This window comes from Uloborus diversus, chromosome 6 (genome assembly GCF_026930045.1).
Source record: "Uloborus diversus isolate 005 chromosome 6, Udiv.v.3.1, whole genome shotgun sequence".
In the NCBI taxonomy this organism is placed as follows: domain Eukaryota; kingdom Metazoa; phylum Arthropoda; class Arachnida; order Araneae; family Uloboridae; genus Uloborus; species Uloborus diversus.
The window spans coordinates 110,584,479-110,609,428 of record NC_072736.1 but is presented as its reverse complement, the minus strand read 5'-3'; the positions used below and the strand labels follow the sequence as shown (position 1 = coordinate 110,609,428).

The following is a 24,950-nucleotide window of genomic DNA, read 5'->3' as shown; positions in this document are numbered from 1 at the left end:
AAAAAAAAGTTAATGTAAAAGTTAAAGTTAATGTTTTCTGTGTTTTTTCTGCACTTTTTAGTACTTTTTACCTCACAAACCCCGAACCAATCGCACCACACAAATATTTTTTGTACTATAGTGTTGGAAATTTAATTTTAAATATTGTTACAAATTCTGTAAATAGTAATTATTGTAGTAACGTAACCTGTATATAGTTTCCCGTAATGAATATACAACCCCTATACATTCGGCTGAAGTATACGATCCCCCTATTTTTTTTTCATTGATAAAATTTGTGAATGAAATAAGATAACGGTCTACGATTTTCGAGAAGCATTTGGAATCTTGTGGAATATTTGAGAGCTCTCTTTTCGGTGTTTATAAAAAGCGTCCCGCATGATAAAAGTCAGTTTCGATTGAGAATTTGTACTGAGAGTGTATTAGCTCTGTTTATTGCGAGGCATTTCGCTGTGTTATTTTTCGTATTTGGGAGTAAATACGTGTGTAACCGTTGAGTTTACGGTGTTGTGTGATATTTGCTTAATTGCTGATGATTAATTTAGCAGTTGTTGACGATCTTCCCTGTACATAGTGTAAATAAATTTCCTGTATTCTTAATCAAGAACTTTGTCGTCCTTTCAAGAAAGTTGGAAGTCGCACCGGATCCGTTACAATATGATGAATGAAAAAATTTTGAAGATAGATCAATTTTTGTATTTCTTATGAATTTTTGAAAAAACCATCAATTTGCATTTTTTTCCGGGTTTTATATTTTTCTAATATCATTCTGCGAGAAATATCAAAGCCTCATTTCTAAAGTTTAAGTTGGTAATAGTAAAAACATTTCGCCCTCTTCAGAAGAAAAAAAATCTTAAAAATACGCAATAGTTTTTTTTTTTTTTTTTTTTTTTTTTGAGCAATCACATTGCTTATTGTTCTCACTTGACGGTTTTGATGTTCCTATGATTTTATTTTCCCTCCGCCTTCCTCTACAGCACCACCGTCGACCGGTCCCTCCCGATGCTGCTCCTCTAGCGAAAACCGTCTCCAGGTTGCGTCCATATCCTACACACACACGCATACATACACACACCTACAATCACACACACAGACACAAACACACGTCTACACACACATACACAAACACACACGCCTACACACACATACACAAACACACACGCCTACACACACATACACACACACATGTACCCACACGTCTACATACATACACACACGCACTAGTGGTTGTGAAAAACATAATTTGAATTCAAGATGTCAAAATTCAAATTAATTAGATATATCTATCTATCTATCTCTCTCTCTCTCTCTCTCTCTCTCTCTCTCTCTCTCTATATATATATATATATATATATATATATATATATATATATATATATATATATATATATTTCACTTTTTTGTAATGCTGAACACATGTCTTTCCACACATCGGTCGAAAAAAGCGTTCTTCAATTTTTTTTGCCTCTTACGTCACTACTTGGATTTCGATTCGATATTTACGTCGGAATCTTAATCGCAAACAATGTTAATCTTCTTTTTTTTACTATATAGCTTACTTCTACGTTTTATGACGTGATGACCATGTGTTTTTCCGGCCGCGCTTGCTTTTTTCCTTCCTTTTTTTTGTTTTATTTAGGGATTGCAGTTATTTCTTTTTCCATTCACCCCCCCCCCAAGCTGGACGTTTTGCTGTTTCTATATTACGTACATTTCATAATTGTGCTCATTTAATTCAATAAAAACAGCGAGATTTCTTTTCTTTGTCACTTATTTTACTTTGTTACTTTTTGCACACTACGGGGAATTTTTGAGATAACTTTTTTTTTTTTTGCTCAACTTAAATAAAAAAAAAATCGTTTTTTTTTTATTTTATTTTATTTATTTATTTTTTATTATTTTTTTTTTTTTTTTTTGAGTGATCTTTGTTTTTATTAGGAAATGAGCGGGGAGGTTAAAATAAATAAATAGAGATGGATAAGAAAATTTAGAGATAGATCGTAAATGTAGATAGCCGCCGAAGGCAGCAATCTTGGTGTAAAAATGTGAATGGCACAAAAAAAAGATAGAGATGGATTGATCAATACTGCTGCCAAATTTATTTAAACAGCCGCCGAAGGCAAACTTGAAATAAAAAGGTAAATGACAAGTTAGCCAAACAGCCGCCGTAGGTGGCTGCTTGCATAGAAAGGTGAATGGCGTAAGAAGGCGAACTAGCTGGTCGCCGCAGGCGGCTAGTATGAAACAAAATTATACAAAAACGTCATCCTCATTAATATAGTAGCCAAAATCACTGATCGAGTAACGTTCTGATGTCACCAACAATTCAAATTATTGTCTGCTTTGAAATTATAAAATTAGATAGTGAAAGGAAAAAAAAGAGTAAAGGCTATCTCTCTTTTAAAAATATCGTCTGTTTCGTAATCATAGTTATTTGACGAAAAATGAATGAAATATTTTTGTTTTATTTTTTCAAAAAGAAAAATACATTTAGTTTTCATTAAAAACAAAAAAAATATCGTCTGCCCTAGGCCAGCTTTTATGCAACACAATCGCAACTGCAGAGCTCGAATACGCTACCTTGCGGTGATTTATAAAAGTGCCGAAAAAGGTAAAACATTGTGTTCCATTTTGGGCAAAACAAGCAGTTTGTTAAGTGTATTTTTTTATTGCATAATTCGTCATTTGGAATCGCCACCCGCAACAGCGTAACATCAAAAATATTTGCTAAAACCTGTGAGTACACATTTTATTTATCTTGTTTGAGTGAATTTAAATAAATATTAGTTTTTCATTTCGATGGAAAAAAAAAACAGATTTAATAACAATGGCTGGACACTAGGACCATGCTGAAAAATTACCGCTGTTCCTTAACCTATTCCCACACAATTGATTTAAATAACCTTGTTACTAAAGCATCTAACTGAAATGAACAATATGCAAATAAATATTTTTGAAAATATTTATCGCAGAACGGATGGAAAAATCCAGAAAGAACATTAAGAATTTCAGTAATAAAAAATAAAGGCTTGGAATTTTTATCGCGAAAATAGTGCGCCTACTTAGAGTTATGGTTTTAGTATTGTGTGAAAGAATAATGTACGTATCTTGACAAGATTTCGCTTATCAGTTAAATCATAAATGACGAATGAATTAAATGCATGATGATTTAAAACAGAACTGCCACTATGTATCCGTGAACATTTTGCAGATGATTCACACAGCGTAGCATGACAGAGTTTTAGCATTTAGTTGAGAAATAGAAACATATGAAACAACGAGAATTAAGTAGTAGAGAAGTTTTTAGTAAACCGATTCGAAGAAATAACGCATTTTTACATAAAAAAAAAAAAGATTTGCGCCAGCTAATTAAAAGAATGAAATATCATCTTCCGCTTTTGATATTCAATCATACGTATATAGTCATAGAAATAAATTATCTAGTATTGAATGTTATTCTTGACAGTCTTACGGTCACGTATGTGCACTATGTGACAAAAATGTCAACAAATGCCGGAAATGTCACGAAACTGGACATGATAAGTACTAATGTATAGAAAAAAAAACAGTACAAAATGAAAATGTTGTTCGAAAGGAACCAAAAATGTATGAATATCGAATTCAACATTGTGAAAATGGCTGCTTCAGAACAACTTAATGTGTGTTTTGCATTATTTTTTTACACTGCTTGACAATTGCTAAGGAACAATTCCGTTTTTTGGAATAATTAAGAATAGATAATGATAAAAGAAACAGAACGAAGTATATAGTTAGTAAGGATGATGTGCCTTTATTATAAGTGCAAAATAATACAGATATTACTGCATCAATGAAGTAAAAACTTAAAAATAAAAAAGTAATCCAACTTAGATGATTTTCAAACAACCACAAAAAAATGATCTAGATCAGAATGATGGAGCCATGAGTACCTTAATATGATGTATGATTACCAGGGACACTAATGCACATTTTACATCTGTTTTCCATACTCCCCACTAGTTATTGAGGAGTGCTTGGGGGATGTTTTCCCATTTCTCTCTCAAGGAGGATTTGAGTTCTTGTACTGTTTTGGGAGGGACGGTTCTTCGCGCAACACGTCTGCCAAGGTCCTCCCAGGCAAGTTCAGTTGGATTTAAGTCGGGAAAGTAAGCATACGGAGAATGTTTTCACTTTGCAGTGTGTCTGACACTTCAATGCTCCTGTGTGGCAGTGTATCGTCATCCGTAAAGAGAAAGTCTGACTTACAGCCCCCTAAAAAGATGAACATGGTCCATCATAACTTCTCTGCAATACATTTGCGACGTAACGCTTTCTTGTTTAAAAATGTGAAGCGGTGTTCTGCCATTGTGCATGATGCCTGCCCACACCATCACGCCTGGTCCGTACTGATCAAGTTCGCAAACAAATTTTGGTGCATAACGTGTTCCTAACTCTCTCCACAGTAGTAGCTGACCAGAATCACTTGTCACACTGAAACGAGATTCGTCAGAGAACATTACTCTAGACCAATTTTGACAATCCCACCCAACATGTACCTTACACCAGCGTAATCTCTCTCGACGATGGCATGGTTGAACTTGGATGCAACGTACGGGCTTCCGTGCATACAAACCAACATTATTTACTTGCCGTGAGATGGTTCTTGCAGAAACATGCGTACTGGTAGCGGTTGTAAGAGTTGCAGCTATCTGTCCAGGAGTGAAATTTCTGTTCCTTTTTACCACGAGGGCTACATAGCGATCCTCTGAAGGTGTGGTGCTCCTACCACGACCCCCGGCATGCTTTTGCAAAACATTTTTACCTTCAGTGGGCTTCTTTAATCCGGAGATGGCACTTTTTGATACACCCATTGCAGCAGCCACAGTGGTGGCACTTTAACCTACTTCCAATCGTCCAACCGCTCGTTCACGATCGTAGGTACTCAAATGATGTCTTGCTGACATTTTACTCTTAAATATTTCAAGAACCAAACAGAATTTTAGAGAAAAACCTTTTTTAACATCCAGCGCTATTTTTGTTAAAAACCAAACGGTGTGAATTTTCGTACGAATCTTGAGCGTGTATGCACTGCCTTTTATGCAGATAACGAGTCTTGATCTACCACGCCATGTGAACTTGAATTTGCTTCCATTGGCCAGCTGGTTGAGGTACAAATTTGCATAAATCACTTGTTCCTTAGCAGTTGTCAAGCACTGTACTTTCCGTAATTTTTTTTTGATTTCCCATCTCTTTCTACATGGGTCAGAGTAACCAAAAGACTTCGAAAAATCTTTTCAAAAGAATGAAGAAAAAAAAAATTACACATACGAACAAAAATTTCTGTCATTTACTAAGCTTTGAAGCAATTTATATGTTACGGCGCCGGCGTGCGTTTGTTTTACCTTTAACATCCGCCATTAGACAGTGCCTGCAGCGACTCCTATAGTTTGCTGGAGTTGTGAATAGATTGGCAAAATTACGTTTCGTTGATGTACGTTTGTTCTAAAATTATTTTCAGTCTGCGGTTTGAAATATTTTTCTGAAATATTAACAAACGTACTAATATAGCGAAACAATATGGAAGATCCTATTCTAAAAGGGGGGGCAAAGAATGATATAATAAGACTCTAATGCGTGTTTATATAAGTATGTGTGTTGGAAAAATACGGTGGTTATAGAAAACTTAAATAGGTCAATAATTAACAGCCCTATGGAAGTAAACCAAGCATTCCTTCCAAGGGTGCCCATATAGGGGGCAAGGGGGGGGAGGCTCGAGCCCCCCTTAGAAATTAGAATTTTCTTCCTTTTAGTACGTTTTTCTTTTCAAAAATGTAAAACATTTCTCCAGCCATTAATGAATAAGTTATTAAAAATGTCAAATTTTAATGACTCGAATCTGTCCTGAAATCAGCTTCCATGGGGAAAATATCCTGCTAAACCATGGTTAAAATATCCGAGTCCCCCCTTACAATTTTACATATAGGCGCCCATGATTCCTTCCCCTACGTATTTATGCCTTTGTCATTGATGAATTTTCGGCCGTATTTAATATTTCAACTGGGAAGTTACCCATCGAGTGTTATTTTGAATGGAAAATAATTTTGGCATCAGACGATTTTGTAATGAGATTTAATCATCTCAAGACGGACGAGCACAGAAACAAAGAATAAATGAAAATGAAAGTTCACTCATTCTTTTTGCAAAAGCAAATGAAACTGTCTAGGTTTATCATATCAAACGTAAAGCTTCAGCGGGAAACCTAGAATGAAAAATGAACCCTCTGTACACTTTAAGCTCAATAGAATCGAATGTTTATAATTATTGAAACCTCATTCAAGCAGAAAGTATGGAAAATAGGGATGCACCTAGAGACATTAACCAAAATGCTTACACTTTTTCACTTAGCAGTTATCGATTTCTACGCAAAAAATGCTCGCTTTTATTTACAAGAAATGTGAATAATGGAATGAATTCAAAGGATTTTTATGTGCACTGGAAGAAACTTCACGGTTTCGCGAATCAATAAATGTTCTCCTAGTTTGTGACTTTGTGAGTATACTTGCGTAATGAATGAACTGGTTCTAATGAAACTGAAAGAGAGCCTGAAAGAACTAATCCATAGTTGTAACACATTAAACCATTCCGCTGCGTGCTTTTTCGATAAGTTTAATGAATTATGCTCAGGTTAAACTTTATTAGAGAACTGGAATGACTCAGGGACGTTTCTACTGTCTTCGGATACATCAGAACAACTGCGCCCTAGCGCAATATGATTATATTTGATTGCTCAACATCAGAGTGCTCCTGAGGAAACGCTTTTATCCGAACCGCCATCGAAAAAAAAATACATCTCAACAGATGGTAATCAATGATGAAGAGGATGTGGATCTTTTTTTTTTTTTGCAGTTTTTTTCTCAAACATTCAAAATATTTCCTTCCAGAAAAGTGCCGAAGTCCAATTAATTTGTAATAAGTTTTATACATTTTTTTCAACCGAGGAAAAATTGAATAACTCTTAGATTCGTACTTTTTCTTCACGCAGTTAGTGGATGTGATACCACATCTTCCCATGTCTGGCTAAGAAAATTAAAACTGCGCGATGTTTTTCAAACGAACTGGTAAAAGTCTGATCAGGTCACCATAATTTTCCTTCCTGAAGTGAGTCCCGAAGCTTTAGCTGAAGCTGTAGAGATGGAGAAAGTTGCTCTGTATGGAAATGAGGCATCCCCCAATATTTTGCGACAGTATTCAGTTGTTCCTCAAAGCAGCATGTAATGCAACCGTGAACCGTCATTGTTAGTCTTCAACCAAAAGAGTAGCTTCATTCCATTTGTATCGCAGGTACCGGCAAGTAAACAAATGGTTGACAGAGGAGAATGATGCCTCAGAGTGGAGTTGGTCGAAGACTAACATAAATTTTGAGATTTTTTCGTCACCAATCACTGCATTAAACGATCCAGCCTCACCTGTCCTTTTCAGATTTTTCTCATTTAGTGCAAGAAGGGATGTATGGGATTATGCAGTTGTTTCAGAACTGATCTTACCTGCTCAACTTTGTGCAATCTGCCATTTGAAAAGACTGCTCAAGACATCTTTACCGTTCTAATCGACAAAAATGAAAAAAAGAAAAATAATAAAATGAAAAAAAAATCGACCTATCCTTTTTTTTTAGGGGTAGGGTTCCGGAGTACGATCACATCCATCAAAGACACCATACAATCAAGACAGTAAGTGTAGTTAATTTTTAAGATACGTTTTAATGATAAAACTAACAGTGAATAATTTCACCCTTTTGAAATCATTCTGTTTTTTTTCTTTCGCTCATATCTCTCTTATTCTAATGGGATGTGCTTTGCATTGAAAATCTTACGTTCAAAAATATTATCTATTCAAAATCAAACTCGGTAGACAACTTTCCAGTAGAAAAACGAAATACGGCCGAAAATGCATCAATGTGAAAGGCATAGATAAGTAGGGGAAGGAATGTTTGCGTTACCTGCATAGGACTGTCAATTATTGACGTATTTTGGCTACGGATGGCTAATTTTTTTTAGAATAGGATCTTTCATATTGTCTTGAAAAGGATTTTGTCTCATTTCTTCAAAAATCGAACTTTCTGACTATTTGTTTGTTTTGCAATTGTAAAAGAACTATTGAATCTACTGATTTAGTTTTTTGCTTTAATGAAAGACAATTAAATGAACTGTAATAGTATATTCAGTTTTTTCAATAAAAGTGGGAATTCATGTCCATATTTGGCGTGGATTGTGATCGAAGCATAGATTTTTTATTTTTCGGAAGAAATGGCTAATTTTTGAAGCCCGATATTTCCCAAACTATTGGTCGTACAGAACGCCACTTCAGCTTAAATTGCTTAAAATTTAATGTGCTTTACAACGGGCATTCACATTTAGTCAAAAATTGAATAGTTTAGGAGTTTTAAAGGGAAAATTTTAAAAAAAAGTCCGTAAAATTCGCAGTTTTTCGCAAATTACGCAGCAGGGACAGGTTTTTGAAAACTGCAAACTTGGATTTTCACTACCCTAACTCAGCCAAACACCATATTAAAAAATGAGAACTACATTGCACTTTGCGATTTTATTGTCTAATATGACTGGACTATATATTTCAAATTCATTTCTATTTCTAGCAAAAAGTTGTAAATTAAATCAGTTATATATCACACGCGAAGATTAGCTATTGCAATCGCAATAATACACTTCAACAATATGTTCTGGGAATGTTGATTAGCTGAGAACAGCGTATTCTGATCGTGATTTGAAAAAGAAATCTTCAGAAATTTAAAACGTCTGATAAGTAACTAATTTCATGATTTTATAAACAGAATAGTCATTTAAATTTGTACAGTAGCTCCCATAAGTATTCGTACACCTTTCAATTTTCTAGTAAAAGCAAAATAACGCGAAACTGAATTCGAATATGAAGTTTTTTTTTTTTTTCACATCATTTCTTTGCCATTCTAAATAAAACTCAGTTTTTTTTTTCAAAACATTGCCTGATTTTATTTTTGAAATTTGTGAAAAAATGAAGAGACAGAGAAAAAATTACTCTATGCCAAACTAAATTCCCAGTACAATTTGTAAGAGTTCAGGTGTCTTCCTTCTGGTGGTTTCGTTGACATCCTTGGCTTAGTGATGGCACTTGAAAGACTGGATGTCATATTAGGGGAGTCTGCAAAGGACTATTTTTTTTTGGAAAGGGAAAAAAACTAAAAAAATGAAGATCGTGTATGTTCGGACTTTTACGTTTCTGAATCAACGCTAAGGGGTTATTTCCACTGTTGGAAAAATAGCACAAAGGTCATTCTCTAGAAAACGTAACTTTTGAACGCAAATATTTTTAAATTTCTAAACCTTTTGTTTTCTTTTTTTTTTCGTTCTTAAATGAAAGTGTTATCTACTGGAAGTAACCATAAACAATGGCCCAGCTAAGCTCCAATTATTTTACTCATAAATAAAAAAAAATAAATAAATGCCTTGTTCATTGAAATAAAAAAAAAGAAAAACTTTCAATATTTAAAAATCGAGGCCAATTTAATTTCAGAGTAGTAATTTTGTTAATTGAGCAAACAATCAGCTATTTTAATGATTATTGTGAATATAACTTTAAGCTCTCATAATTAAAGTGCGGCTTAATTAGTAGTTTCAAATGTATGTTAAAAATAGTATTCAGTAAATTTGAGGATATACTGACAATTTATAATTTTGGTAGAATACTTATTATTAATGTATTTCTCTTCCTTCATTTATTTTCACCTCAGAAATAATGACATTGATAAGGTCTGTCACGGAGGTGAGGAACTTTTCATTAATATAGGCCTAAGAGATTTTTTTTTTTCTTCGTTGCTACAATCTGCACATAAATTTGTGCTTTTTCTAACGTTGTTTGTCTTACTTCACTGTTCAGCACAAAGGTATTTATTTATCTTATATGTAAACATGTTCACTTCTTTTTTCACATTAATTTACATCCCTGAAATTCAAGTTCACGGAGGTGAGAAGTCAGAACAACCATATTAAGCTTTTGAAGCAAAATCTATCTTTTTGTTTTTCGACAAAAATCTCACAACTTCAACTATGGCTGAAAATAAACAAGGGGGCTCCTTTGTGTCATGGAAAATAAAATTTGATGTCTTTACTGCCACATGTTAATGAGAAATGGCATTTTGTATTTAGGTAACGGAGGTGAGAATTTGTTTTGTGACATGACTTCTTGTCCTACTAAAACGAACTAAAACACAATATTAAGAAATTAAATATACTTAAATAGTTAGTATTTGAGACACTTGTGAAAGGAATAATCAATAAATAAGCAATCAATGCATAAGTAAGTTTTAATTAAACAAGTTATTAAGCAACATAAACAGTCACACAAGTTGTATGCCATGCCACGGAGGTGAGAATTCACATGTTGTGAGCTAAAAATATACTTAAATAAAAATTATTATTAAAAAATTGCTGGAAGGTTTAATAGATATATTTTTGATAAAGTTAAAAATCATTGTTAAATGAATTGTTCCTTAAAGTTTTTACTGTAAAAGGCGTGAGACAGAAAAGTTACACTTTTTGAAGAATGACCCAAAAACTTTGTATTTTTGAAAACTAATCGAAAAAAAATCGTAAAACCCCAGAAAAAGATTTTTCAAATGCCCTGCCCAAAGAAATTTGCTCCAAATTAACACTTTCCTTAACAATGAGTTTTTTTTATTGAAGGTTAAAGCAATCGATGTCCCTTTAATTCAAGTATGATTAAATTAATTTTAAAATATATGTCCATTCCTAAAGTAGCATGAGATAATGTATCTCCTTTAATGGTCAAAACTTTGCTGGGCTTGGGTGTTAAAGTTAGATAGAGACACAAAATTTAAAAAAACTGCAATCCATCTTCTGTAAAACTGGTATTTTTTGACATTGGTTGCTTTTGCTCCTAACTACATAAATATGACTGACTAAAGTAATTATTTATTTGGGCCTCTTTAAAGCGTGTAACTAATTGTGAGGAAAGTTTCAACCATCTAAAAGCACGCACTAACGATAAAAACTAAGAAAAAATAAAACATCAGGTACTAGCTAAAACTGAGGAAAATGAGTCGGAACACGTCGTTAGAGAGCAGCAAAATAACTCTTAATTGGATAGGAAAGGAAATACAGAATGTTAGATATGTTTTCCGACAGCACAAAAATATTAGCTACTGAGAAATTACTAGAGCACTAAAATATTAATCGAGTCAAGGGTAGAAGAGTCTTTCTGCAAATCGAACACGTTTCAGGAAATGAGGATCGAAGACAAAGGTAGCCACTGACGGAAATTTATCGGGAAAAGATATAAATAGCTTGTCCAAGTTTAACCTGAATGACCTATGATTTTAAGACTGTTGGTCGTAGATACATACTTCTAATTACAAAAAATAAATAAATAAATTTTTCATAAATTCAAATTATGCTTTTCGTAATCACGTGTGTGTGTGTAAGCGTATGTGTGCGCATGCTGGTGCGTGCGTAAGTGTATGTGTATAGGGCATAGACACTGCCCAGGATTGGTCCCGCAAGTGGAGGCCGGTGGACACTGGAATTCGCAGAGGCACCAGAGTCGCACCATGTCAAAGATATTTTAAAAGATTAAATATAAATGTAAAGTATGTCATGCAATATACCAACAGTCCGGTCATGACATCCACAGGTTGCAATTTAGTTCTTGTTATGGATTCATTAGTTATAGAATAGTAACTAACTTCGTGTCATTGAAGCTTAGACTGCCAACAAACTGGCAGCTAAAGTAGATTAAGCTCACCACAGCAGTCATGGTGCAGGTCCGCAACCACGGTGTGGTTCAACTGGTAAATTCAAGGCAATGCCTTGGTATTAAGCAGTAAATTACTGCATCTGCCCTACGTCAGGGTTTTCTGCCTTAGCCCTGGCTTAGGGGTGGTTATTCACTGCTCAAAACCCAATTTTGTTTTATTAGTACACATGCAGTTACCTAAAATTTTTGAACGTCCTTTTTTGGAGAAAACAATTAAACTTTCACCTTATTCTTGAAAATAAATAAATTCTGAAAGTGAAATATGTAAGGTTTCATAAGTGTAAAGCTCAGCTAATCACTTTTGTATTTGATTTTTTTTTTGACAGGACTTGCAGGAGAACGAGATGAATTGATCAGTGCATGGAGGAGTGCTCGTGCAAGATTGTGCTTGTTGGTGACAGTGGATGTGGCAAGACTTCACTCATTACCAGATTTGTTAGTGACACTTTCACTCAGGTAAAAGAATCCTCATTGCGAATTAAGTAATTATGTGGTATATTTTCCATCCTGCTTGGTCATTTATTTGCGTCATTTACTGTGTCCCGGGTTTATTACTGCGGGGTTCCACTGTATATACACTGCTTGACATTGAAAATGCAACACCAAGAAGGAAGGGTCAGAAAATGATGAAATTTGGAAAAAAGAGAGACACCAAGTAATAATAAGTGATCTTAATTTCAAAATGATAGGCAGAATACAAAGCGAGAACGGCGTCGCCTAGGATGTAGGACCAACGCGAACAGCGATACACGAACAAACACGTCTAGGCATAGAGTCAATAAGGGTGCGGATGGTGTCCAGAGGGATGGCTCTCCATTCCCTTTCAACCATTTGCCACTGTTAGTCTTCTGAAGGAGGCACGGACAGAGTCTGCAAAAGGCGTCCAATCACATCCCACACATTTTCGATTGGTGACAGGTCAGGAGAGTATGGTGGCCAGGGAAGCATCTGTGTGTATTGGAGAGAATGTTGGCAGTGCCAGCACTGTGTGGTCGGGCGTTATTGTGCTGAAAAAATGCATTAGGTAGCCCTAGAAGGTAAGGGATTGCCACCAGCCGCAGCACATTATCCAAGTATCGTTGGGCCACCAGCCGCAGCACATTACCCAAGTATCGCTGGGCCATCATAGTGCCCTGAATACGAACTAGAGGTGATATGGAATCGTACGCAATTGCGCCCCCAACCATTATGTCACTTTGTCGTGCGGTGGGACATTCCACAGCTACTGCCGGATTAGATCTGTCTCCACGTCGGCGCCACACACGTATGCGGCGACTATCACTGGCTAAACAGAAGCAGGATTCATCTGAGAACACGACATTTCGCCATTCTGTCATTCACGTCGCTCTAGTCCGGCACCATACTAAACGTTGCTGTCTATGTTGTGGGGTCAATGGCAGTCTTCTGAGCGGACGCCGTGATTGCAGAACACGTGCGATCAAACGGAGGAAAATGGTTCTGGTTGACACGAGAACATTCAGGGTATCTTGCACCTGCTGCAGAATCGAGGAACAAGTGAATTGTGGGTCTGCTACAGCTTGTCGGTGGATGCGTCGATCCACGCGTTCTGACGCCACTCTGGCTGCCCCTGCACCCCTCAATCTTGCAGATTTCGTTGTTTCAAACATCTTCGGCACAGCCGATGCACCGTGCTCGCATCTGTGTGGGTATCAGCTGCGATTTGACGTACGGACCAACCTACCTTCTCAGTCCGATCATCCTACCCCTCGTAAAATCGTCTATCTGCTGGAAGTGCCTTCGTTGACGGCGGTCTGGCATTCTCTCGCGTTACACGTATCCTTCAAGACAAAAACAAAATTTGTTCGATAATTCTCTAGTCGGAAATGACACGAATATTGCCCATTCTGCAAGTTTCTTCCCTTATATTTTACTTCACGTGCGTCGGAGAGTTGCGCATTTCACATCATGTGCATAGCTCAGTGATGTACGTCTCCTCTAAAATTTGCATACATTTCTGAATACTCCTGCTTGGAGTTGCATTTTCAATGTCGAGCAGTGTATTTTAAGATCTCTATTTTGCATACAGACAGGATTTATATGTATATATAAGAGCATTAAAGAGCTTCTGTTGTATTTATATAGCTACAAAAATCATTGGAAAATGTCCAGCTTGCAAAAAATTGCTAAATATTTTTGTATTGTACAAAAAGTATAAACTGGGGACTAAATACATCCCACTACTTACGTTAAAAAACAAATGAATAATTTCAGATATCAAACTTGATTTCAGCCTTCTGGGGTTAAATAAAGTTATTTAACTAGATGAAATCATATTCTACAAATCTACTAGATTGTGCTAATAGAGAATATAGTTTCAACCCTTCACAGTCACTTTAGGATTAATTACTCTTAATTATTTTCATACGTTTTCGATAGTTCTTTCTTACACATTTAAAAAGAATTTAACTTTAAACTACATTCACCTTACATAAAAGTCAAAACTCTTTTCTCCCTGTAACTCTGAACACTTATATCTTACAGTTCCAGCATAAAGGTAAACATTTCTTTCTGATTTTCCCCATTTTAAACTGCAATATTTTTTAAAGTCGGGGGGGGGGGGGGATAATACTTGAAGAGTATTCTCGCTTCTGCATACAAAACACTAACAATACTTAAAGAGATATTTCGTTTTTTACGCACTTGTTTTATTGAGATTTTCGGCTGAAAGCAACTTGACACCGAAATATGTATTGGAAGAGTCAGTATTTAAAAAGTAAAAACACTACTTGTCAATTCATACTTCAGCATGGAAACTATATTTTTGACACGTGAATTTATTTTGCTGGCATTAACCAAATATATTAAAATTCTAAAAGGGCAGATGTACAAGCAGTTGAGCAAGAATTTCATGTTTTACTAATTAGAGTCGAAAAAAAAAAACACTCATTTGATAAATGTTTTCACGCCATCAACGTGCGTCAGTATGAATTTTACAGAATCTACCTTGCGACTATTTCCGACATATATAGACATCCCAGTTTCACTTCGTTTCAAGCTTTTGCCCCTAACTTAAATTTTTGAGAGGGGGATTGGGTGGATCTCCATTTTAGCGAATGAAACTTTAAATTTAACAGAATGATTAAATACGATTATGCACACATACGTACACCTAATAACATATTTTATCTATGAATTAAATTACAAATCTTCACTAGTATCCATGGGCACCCATATGCAAAATTGTAGAGTGGGGGGCGGACAGAAATTTTAACCATAGTTTAGCAGGATATTTTCCGCAGGGAGGCACATTAGAGTCATTAAAATTTGACATTTAATTATTTATTCATCAATGACTGGAGAAGAAATAATTTTATATTTTTGCAAAGAAAAAAGTACTAAAAGAAGTTCTAATTTTCAAGGGGGGGGGGCTCGAGCCCCCTTTCCCCCCTATATGGGCGCCCTTGTCAAATTTATCTCCATCTTCGAGAAATGCATCTCCACAGGATTCGAAATATGAAAACATTGGAAGTCTCTTTTTACGCCAATGAAGTAAAACTGTCTTACAAATATGGCACTGCGTTCTAATGGGTTTTAACTGCCGCCTATGTCATCAGTTGATCTGAATAGGCTAGCTCTGATAAAAAGACACGACCTTGTACGATATTATTCATGTTTCCGTTGAACAAGGCTCTTTCTTATATCGGGTAAAACACCAATAACTACTACCGACAACACAAACAAACCGGTTATTTCATTGCCCCATTTTGACAAATAAAATATTTTGAGCCTCATTCTATAGGAAGGTAACTTATCAAAGTCAGACTATAAGCCAATGGAAGACATTCGGTAGCACCTATTTCATAATAGGCTGGACTGGAGAGATGGTGACCTAGAAAATATTTCTGAATAGGAACACATAGCCCACGAGGAATGTCGAGTTAATTGTCGAACTCGTCGGCTGAATACTGCAATTAGATAACAAACTTTAGTTAATTTAAATGTAAGATTTTTTAGATCAACTGCAGTTTGAGTGTTGTAAGAGATTTTGTATTTTTTTAGTGTGAACCAAGCTTATAGAAAATTATTTACATATAAAAAATATAGCTTTTAGGTAATACTTCTCAAAAACCGACCAACACTTATCTTTAAACACTAATAACATATTACAAGACATTCTATTTTATATGGCATCGTCCACTTTAAGTATAAATCAAAGGCTTGCATGAAACTGTTCAAAACTTAAGCCCATTCCATTGCCGACCATATAATTCCAGATTCTGATTAAATTCCAACAATTTTTTACCACACGTCTATAGAAAGGTGTTAATAGTTCAGTAGTTTGATTACTTCATCTTACACTTGCGTAAAATTTCTTTCCGTGAGATGCCTGAAGTTTAAGTTTTCCCAAGACAGTAATTAGTAAAGAGTAGTTATGTAGTTTGAAAGAATGTTTGGTATGAATTCGTCAAAATAAGGTGGTTTGAAACTAATTTACTTGACATTTGCAAATATCTACAATAGAAAAGCAAATATTTGAGGGACGAATTCCCTGCATAGCACTTCATCTACAGTACTGACAAAGGTGCTGAACTACCTCGTTATCTGCCAATAAAGGTCGTATTAGTCAGGTTAGAACATTACTACCACAACAAAATTGATAGGCTCATTGGATAACAATGAGCCTCTTGAAATCTATTTGTGTGCACTTTAGTATAATTCTACTATCGGTTTACAGCTACAATAATGGTTGCTACTGAATCTAATCATTTTACAGTATTTTTACGAGAATGTAACTGGACTAAGGATTCCGCTTGTGTAAATTAGGAATGAAGTTCTGTACCTATTCGTGGAATCCTTGAATTTTGATTTAAAAATTACGAGGATTTTTTGTTTTAGTTTATAAATTTAATATTTCAGCTTTTGCTTACCGTGCTTTTTTCCATGAAAGAAAACTATATTGATTGATCACAAAAGGCAAAAAATACTTAAGATAATATTTATTGTAGCATATGATTCACGAAGAATTAAAACAATTGCCAATTCACTACTTCCAGATTAAAAGTCTTAATTAAAAAAGTCTTGAAATTGCGTGCGATTCGCAAATGTTCGAACGATTAGGAGATAAAATAAAGTTCAACATCACATGGTGGAAAATCAATTTACAATTTTAGTTCTTCCATAAGAAGTTTTTTTACATCTTCGTCATCCAACTTCATATCCTTAGTTTCTTTATCGTACTCTCCTTTATAAGCCTGTTCCTCATAAACTATCTTCTTTCCTTCTAACCTGGAAACGCAAAAACAATGTGTTCTTGAATTCTATTAAATGTTGAAACACAAAACGGAAATTTTGTAATTTTCTGTAGAGTTAAAAATAAACTCGAAATGGAAGAAATTTAATTATAAAAAAATTTATGATCATTCAAAGTTTCAAATAAACTTTTCTGGATGTAGGATTTTAAGCTTGCTCCTCGTTCAAAGATTTTATAACCGATAGGGAGCATTTAAGAATTTTCAGTCCTAGAAATATTCAAACATACTCTTCAGAAGCAAAACTAGTCCTCGGATATTTTGTAATAAAGGTCCTTACGATAATATTTTAAAACTACTAAGATAAAAATGTAGATTTTTGAGAAAACCTTTACTGTTTTAACATGCGTTACTTGTATTTCCACGAGCAACATATTTTATGGCCAAAGAAAAAAACTGGGTCTTTATGTTCAGAAACAAACTTTTTACAGTTATACTAGGAACATTATTCAGGCTTCAATAACTATTTTGGAAATTTACTTTGACATAAAGTTAAATCATTAACGTTCCTCACAGAAATATTGAGAAGATTTTAAAAGACATCTTTTCCTTGGCTAAGACAAACTGTCTTTAAAGTTGCTAACTTTTCAAAGCATTGGATTTAAAGCCATTCTGAAGTTTAACAAGACTCATCAAAAATTAGATTTACTTTTGGAGCTTAATTGTGGTAGCAGAACCGAGTCAAAAACTTAAATTTTTGCCCTAATAAAAGACTTATTTTAACATTTACTCAACCAATTCAAGAACAAGCCCGAGGACTGATAAATTTAATGATCTAATGCAAAACTGGAAATACATTAGAACATCGCCTAACAGATGATTGGCAGCGCGGTAAATCGAAAATTTCGGATAAAAGGAGGCATTCAAAAAGGGCTGCCTGGAAACAGCAGAAACTTGTAAATCACAAGTCAGCAAAAACAATGTAATTTTAGTTACAAGTAATACAGTAAACTTTAATTTTTTGTAGCGTTTCCAATCCAGTCAACTTTTTCAAACAATAACCTTTGGGCATAATATGAAGCAAGAATTACTTAGCAGAACTTTGCTCTTTTCTTTCAAATTCGATCGCTTAAAAATTTAATGGCAGTTCAACCTAAAGTAAATCTTTCTTTTTTTTTTGCTAGAATCCAAGCTATTTGTAAAAAAGCTCAGAAGGCTATAGAGTAGAGTGGCTCAAAAATACATGCCAAAAATAGTTTCAAATAGATAACGGGTCACCCCTCAATATTTTTAGACGTGTAGATAGTAATATACTGGAAGAATTTGAGCTTCCTATTTCAACTGAAAGAGGGGGCTCAGTCCCCTCCCAACTTAATACGTATAGGGATAGGGTTACAAAAATACATTGAACAGGAAATACAATGCTACAGTTGATATACACCAGTAATATGCATATAAATTGCAATAAAGTAATTTTTTTACAGAAAAACAGCTGTTAAAGTTCTAAACTTGTGGCATTTTTTATACTGCGACTAATGTTAAATTAGGGTGTAATTGAGCATCCTATTAAATTTTTAGTAAGAAGCTAAGAAAAACTTAAATCTTTCACTATACTGCATCTGCACAAAAATTATTTAACAGAGACAAGCTAAACTTCAAATAATTCAACTTATTTAAAGATAAATCGTAATGATTTACAATGATATAACAGTTTTATCTTTACCAGATATTGAATTAGCAGACTTTAGTTAACATTTAAAAAACAAACATTATTGCTTACGGAGGAGCATTAAGTACTAATATAACGTATACAGCGATCATTAGAACTAAAAAAAATTAAATTTATTTTTTTTAAATAAAATGAGTAGATGAATCAAAAATAAATCCTGAAAAATTGGTCAGGACACATCGTTAACATCTGAACTAATATTTACATAATGCAAAAATAGAAAACTTTATTCCAAGCAAAGATTTCTCAAAAAACAAGTATAAAGAACGCAATTCCAAGTGCAAGATTAAAATTAAACCAGCTAAAAATTCAAGTTTATCTTAGAAACAAATGCAACACTTATGAGTGGAAATCAATAGATTTGGAAAAGTAAATATTGATGCTATAATTTTTAAACTGTATTCATGACAAATATAAGTTTTCTACTAAAAGATATAAGAATTTTTACTTCAGATAAATTTGCGATGACTGAAAAAATGGTTTGTAAGCTACATCAAAATACCTGTAAGTATTACAAAAAATATACACAATATCATAAAAATTTTGAAATTTCAGTCAAAATTTTGAAAGGAACTTAAATGCTGTGAAATACTTAAAACTAAAAACGGAAATACTAGTGAAATTTCTTACGTTAACAAATATTTTAAAATTTTAAACATTAATAGTGTCCAAGAAAAATGTGTACAAATGATTATAACTCGGCGCATGTCAACATTTTAAAGAATGAATTGCTTTCAGAACTAATTATTTTGTTTTTAACTGACAAGAACTAAAAATCCAGGCTAACTTATAACGAGGTCAGGGTCGTCCGAAGAGCTGACGGCCCCCGGGGCGAATGTTTCTTGGAGACGCTCCCCCCCCCCCCCCCACCACACACACAGAGAAAAATCAAGTTAGTTATAACATCAATGCATCACTCGTGTGAACGCGTCATACTTGTTACGCATCAAACTTTAAATATTAATAGACAAAACAGGGCTATGGATCATCTAAATTAAGCAATGAGTGTTTTTATTATTTATTAATACCCTGAAAACGTTTCAAAAAATGGAAATGTTAAAAATTTAATTATTTTGTAAAATGTTACCCCACAAAATAAAAAAATAAAACTGAATTACTTTATCATATTGATCAAATTAAGAACACTAATAAATGATTGTAGATTATATAAATAAGAAATGTGTTCTTTGAAATAAATTAAGTCAAAATTACATTTTGATCTGGACTCTCAATGATTCCTTTCAAGAGTTTTTTGCTTTTACTTGTTCTAACTTAATACCAGCATTTATGTGTAGAATCGAAGAAAGTTTTTTTGTATGAAAATTTTACAAGTTTCTGTTCTACATAGCTAGGTTCATGGGTGCCCCACAAGATCGGATCCAGAAAGTTTAAGGGAGGGGCGGTTCATTTTTATTACTTTTTACTATGTTTTCAGATTTAAAAATAGTGATCACAAAGGTTTCGGACTTTAATTCCGAAACAGTTTCGAGATAGGGTCATAAACCCAAACCCCCTTTCTCTCAACATCAAAGAAACGAGTCTAAATTTGCGTTTTTTGAACTTCATTTTCAAAAAATTAACGTTGGAGAGTCAAGGGAAAGGCGAACGCCGCCCCTCCCTTCTATTCGTCCCTGGTGCCCCATTACGAATGAGAGATGCGACTCGGATAGCAAAATTGCAATTTTTAGAAGGAGCGTTTTTAATTGAGTGATAGTGTCTCAAAGCATTTGAGAGGGGATAAGCACCCCATCACCATTTATTTGTAATGAGTTTGCAAACAAAAATATGTTACCTAATTTGTAGTTTTAGCCGACAGTACCGAACTATCACAAACTGAATAATTTTTGGAACTGGCAGAAAATAAATTAAAATGATCGTCCTTGGTTTAATATCCACATTATTTTGTGAAGAAAAAGTATACACCAATGCGTTACTTTGCTTGTAATTTAAAAGTAGAATGTATATATGCCATTTGATATTTAAAAAAATTACATCTCAACCAAGACCCTAAAAAATACCAAAATGAAGACTCACTAGCAGAATGGTGATAATTTTTGGCTACAATTTGTTGAAATTACTTGGGTGAACTGAAAGTATTTTCTTCTTGACGTCATGGGTCAACCTAAAGACATCTCCTGTCTTGTTACCAAGCATGAGCCTCCCCCCCCTCCACCTGTAAGCAGTGGCGTGCACAGAAATTTTGAGGTCCGTAACAAATGACATTTACGGGCCCCCCTCCATGTTGTTTACCCCTACGTTTCGACTTATATTTCAGCCCTCATTTTTAAAATCTCGGACCCTTCAGATTCAAGCTCAGGCCAATAGATGTCACTTCTCCCTCCCCCTGTGCAAACCCTATCTATTAACCCACGCAGGGACTGAATTCTATGAAATTTGGCGAGAACTGTTCAATGGAGAAGTGCCTTTTGTTTTATTCTAAACAGGTATTCTCAGAATTTATATCTGCTTCAATAATAAGAAACTAATGTTTCTAAACTGGGAGAGAAGAATATCTTCGTGCACTAGGAAAAAATAGAATCATTGCAATGATTCCGTTTTTTGAGGCGACCCCCTCATTTCGTGGTGCCCGGGACGATTGCCCCGCTTTCCAATGCTGAGGGGAGACAAAGGATGTATACTCAAAGCAAGTTTATCGTAAGAGCAAAAACCACGCCCGCTTGTGTAAAAACATTTTTCAAAGCCAGAAGGGGCAATTAAGCCCTTTGACTCCCTAAAGGATTGGCGTATAATAAGGTTTTAAATTAAAAACAGTTTGAAATTAATTTCGTGGCTTCTAGTCGCGTAGCAAGTTTTAAATATGTACAAAATTTCACTCGGATCAGAGTAAGTGTGCAAAGTAGTTTAATTTTTAGTGGCAAATTTTGTCTTTTAAATATGAACCATTTAGCGGTTTTTTTTTTTTTAAGATAAACTTCTTGATAAACTACTTACGTTGCAGGAACTGGATTCTTGCTGATGATTCCTTTTTCTCTTATTATTTCAATCGGTACTCCAATCGGCTTCGGAATGGGTATTGGCAGTGGCTTCATAAGAGGAACCAAGAATGGTTTTTTAATTGGAATAGGAACAGGAAAGGGTGCCAACTTTGGAACTGGAACAGGGAACGGTTTCTTCACCTTGTACGGCTTTGGTATATTAATTTCCTTTGGATACAAATACGGCTTCGGATATGGGATTGGCTTCTTTATTTTAATAAACTTCGGATATGGGACGATTTTAGGAATTACTTTCACTTTCTTTACTATAACTGGTACTGGAACCTTTTTGAACACAGGTACTGGTTTAGGCACTGGGATTATTTTTGGAATTTTAACTATTTTTGGGACTTTAACAGGATGTGGAACTGGAACTAATTTTGGTTTCTCTTTCACTATAATGTGTATTGGTTGTTTTACAAATTTTGGCACAGGAATTGGTTTTGGTTTAAATATTGGAATGATCACAGGTTTCGGAACTGGAACAAATATTTTCTTTATATAAGGTTTTGGAATGGGTATCGGGATAGGCTTTTTTACAGCGTATGGTTTGAAAACTTTCACTGGGACAGGTTTCAAATAAGGCTTTTTGACTGGTACAATTTTGGGAACTTTCACGAATTTTGGAACTGGCACTAATTTTGGTATAGGCTTCACCTTAGTGATAACATGAGGCACTGGAACTGGTTTCTTTATGAAAACTGGCTTTAAAACTGGAACAATCTTAGGCATCTTCACAATTTTTGGAATCTTAACTATAGTAGGAACAGGAACTTTTTTAGGAGTCTCTTTAACAATAATATGTATTGGTTGTTTGACAAACTTTGGTACAGGGACAGGTATTGGTTTGAATATAGGTACTGGAATCTTCTTTGGCACTGGAATAAAAACCTTTTTCTTGTAAAACTTCGGAACAGGCACAGGAAATGGTTTTGGTACAGCATAAGGTTTAGGAATGGGAATTTCTTTCGGAACAAGATAAGGTTTTGGCACTGGGATAGGTTTTATGATTTTAAATGGTTTGGGAACTAAAACTTTCTTTGGAATTGGCACAACTTTTGGTACAAAAAACGGAACTGGTAGTGGCTTTAGGACTGGAACTTTTTTGATGACAGGAACAATCTTTGGAACAGGTACAAAGTGTTTCACGGGGTATGGATGAGGGACATTAACAACTTCTGGCTTATCCCGAATGATGACTTTCACCGGCTGAACTGTCCAATCTTCCTTTTCGCCCCCATCTGGAATATTCAAGTCTATGCTTCGTACTTTCCTTGACTTTTTTTCTGTCGACTGCTCGAGAACTTCTCCGCTCTCTTGTCCTGCCGAAATGCATTCAATCCAAGACAATGCATTGATAACAAGCAATAGTAGTATTAATCTTACCATCCTGAAAATAAATGTATAGTAAGATTTATTTGATAACTTTGACAAAATAAGAACCTTATCCTCTAAAAAACCATATACCGCTTAAGATCTCGTTGTGGGTTTCTTTGAGTCAAAAATATCACTCCGAATTCCATCCAAATTCTTAAAACTTCCGTTTGTTAAACGGAAAAGTTGCATACAAATATTTGTCACTTTATACTAGACCTGAAAATCCCAATTTTTAGTTAGCCTCCAGGGGCCGGTAGACACTTAGTTTCGTTGCCACGTTTTATCATTAGTTGCCATTTTAATTATTTTTTAAAAATTAAAACGTTAGCATAAGAGACCTAACTGAAGCGGTGAATATTATGTTAAAAAGGGAAGAATGGTACTTTAAACATCAAGGTAAAAAAAAACAAGTACATGCTACTTTCTTCCGCTGGCTATACGAAATACTACATGTGAGCTTGATTCGTTTTTACATCACACACTAAGTGCAACGAAATAGAAATGACAAGTCAAAAAAAAAATCAATTAAGTATATTTTTTTATGGCTGGTCGAGTATGAAATAGTTGGTTAAGCATTTTATTTAACCGCAAGAATAAAACGTTCAATCGCCAGGTGGCGACTAATTATTTTCATTCATATTTCATTTCGAAGACTCATTTTCTGTGTTTGGCATGCTTGGCACCAATCACATCTTCGAAAAAATTGATATTTCCAGTTTTATTGCCAAAATATAGCATTGGATCTCACATTAGATAAATCGCCATCTACAATCAGAAAAATTTGTAAAGTGAAATGATTTGCTCAGTCTTCAGGGGAACTTTCTTTCGATCAAGGTTTTCAGCTATTTGTTAAATAGACACTTTCATTAAAACGTCGATTTTCAGTATTTTCCAATGACAAGTTTGACAGAAAGCAAAGTCAAAATAAGAAACCATTAATATATAAAGCAGAAAGTTTAAAAACTTGCTATTTACACATTGGTTAAGGTTAATTTAGCTTATGTGCGTGAACAAATATACAGAATTGTATTAGTTACAGTGTTAAAATAATTACTCAGAAAACTTCAATATATCCAAGCATTTTAAACGAAGGTTTTAAACTATGAAGGATACTTTATTACTCAGTTAAAAAATGACTAGATAATTGAAACACAATAGCTAGATTTCAAAATTTTTTCATTGCGCAACTGTACGTATGAAAAGATTAATTTCTTCAGTACAACTTTCATACAGCGTATTGCATGGTATCAAACCTTAATTTAAAACGAGTCTGGTTGTTTAGTAAACAGTATTTATTGTACATTAATATACCAACTAATATAAGTTACGAGGAATTTTATTTCGAGGAAATAACATTGATTTGACCTTTTAGTCATGTTTTCTTACTAGATAATTTACAATAAGCTGCATTGTGAAGGCAAGAAGGATTATTCCTTATTTTGAATATGATCAGACTTTTGACCCAAGTAAATTTTGAACAAAAAAGTGGAACCAATTTAACGCTTTATGCATATCAGAAATTTAGACTGTTTCAAAAAATAGCCCAACTTTATTTTATGCGTATCAGAGAAAGGAATTATTTTTGCATCAGCAAATTCCATACCACCTTAACCGCTCCCAGTATTAGATACCCTTTTAACATTTTTGTTTTCAAAACTTTTGAATATGGATGTAAAAATGCTGTGATAAAGTAATGCTTCGGGAAAGTATAAAAGCGTTCCTATTTGTGATCAAAGTAGAAAGCTCAGCTTTGAATTCAAAGTCCGAGAACAAGTGCTTCAAATTAACTGTTGAAACGAAGAAAACAGTCGTGGCAATAAGTTTTGAATATTTACA

At 34.4% G+C, this 24,950-nt stretch overlaps 1 protein-coding gene across 1 annotated transcript in view; it reads left to right on the top strand.

Annotated features, from left to right (window-relative positions):
* LOC129225313 (ras-like GTP-binding protein rhoA) overlaps positions 1-24,950 on the top strand; it is a 69,350-nt gene that overhangs the window by 5,247 nt on the left and 39,153 nt on the right. The window contains exon 2 of the mRNA XM_054859903.1: positions 12,129-12,258. Within this exon, the coding sequence (XP_054715878.1) occupies positions 12,163-12,258 (96 nt within the window). The 5' untranslated portion in view covers positions 12,129-12,162. The remainder of the gene's footprint in view (positions 1-12,128; positions 12,259-24,950) is intronic.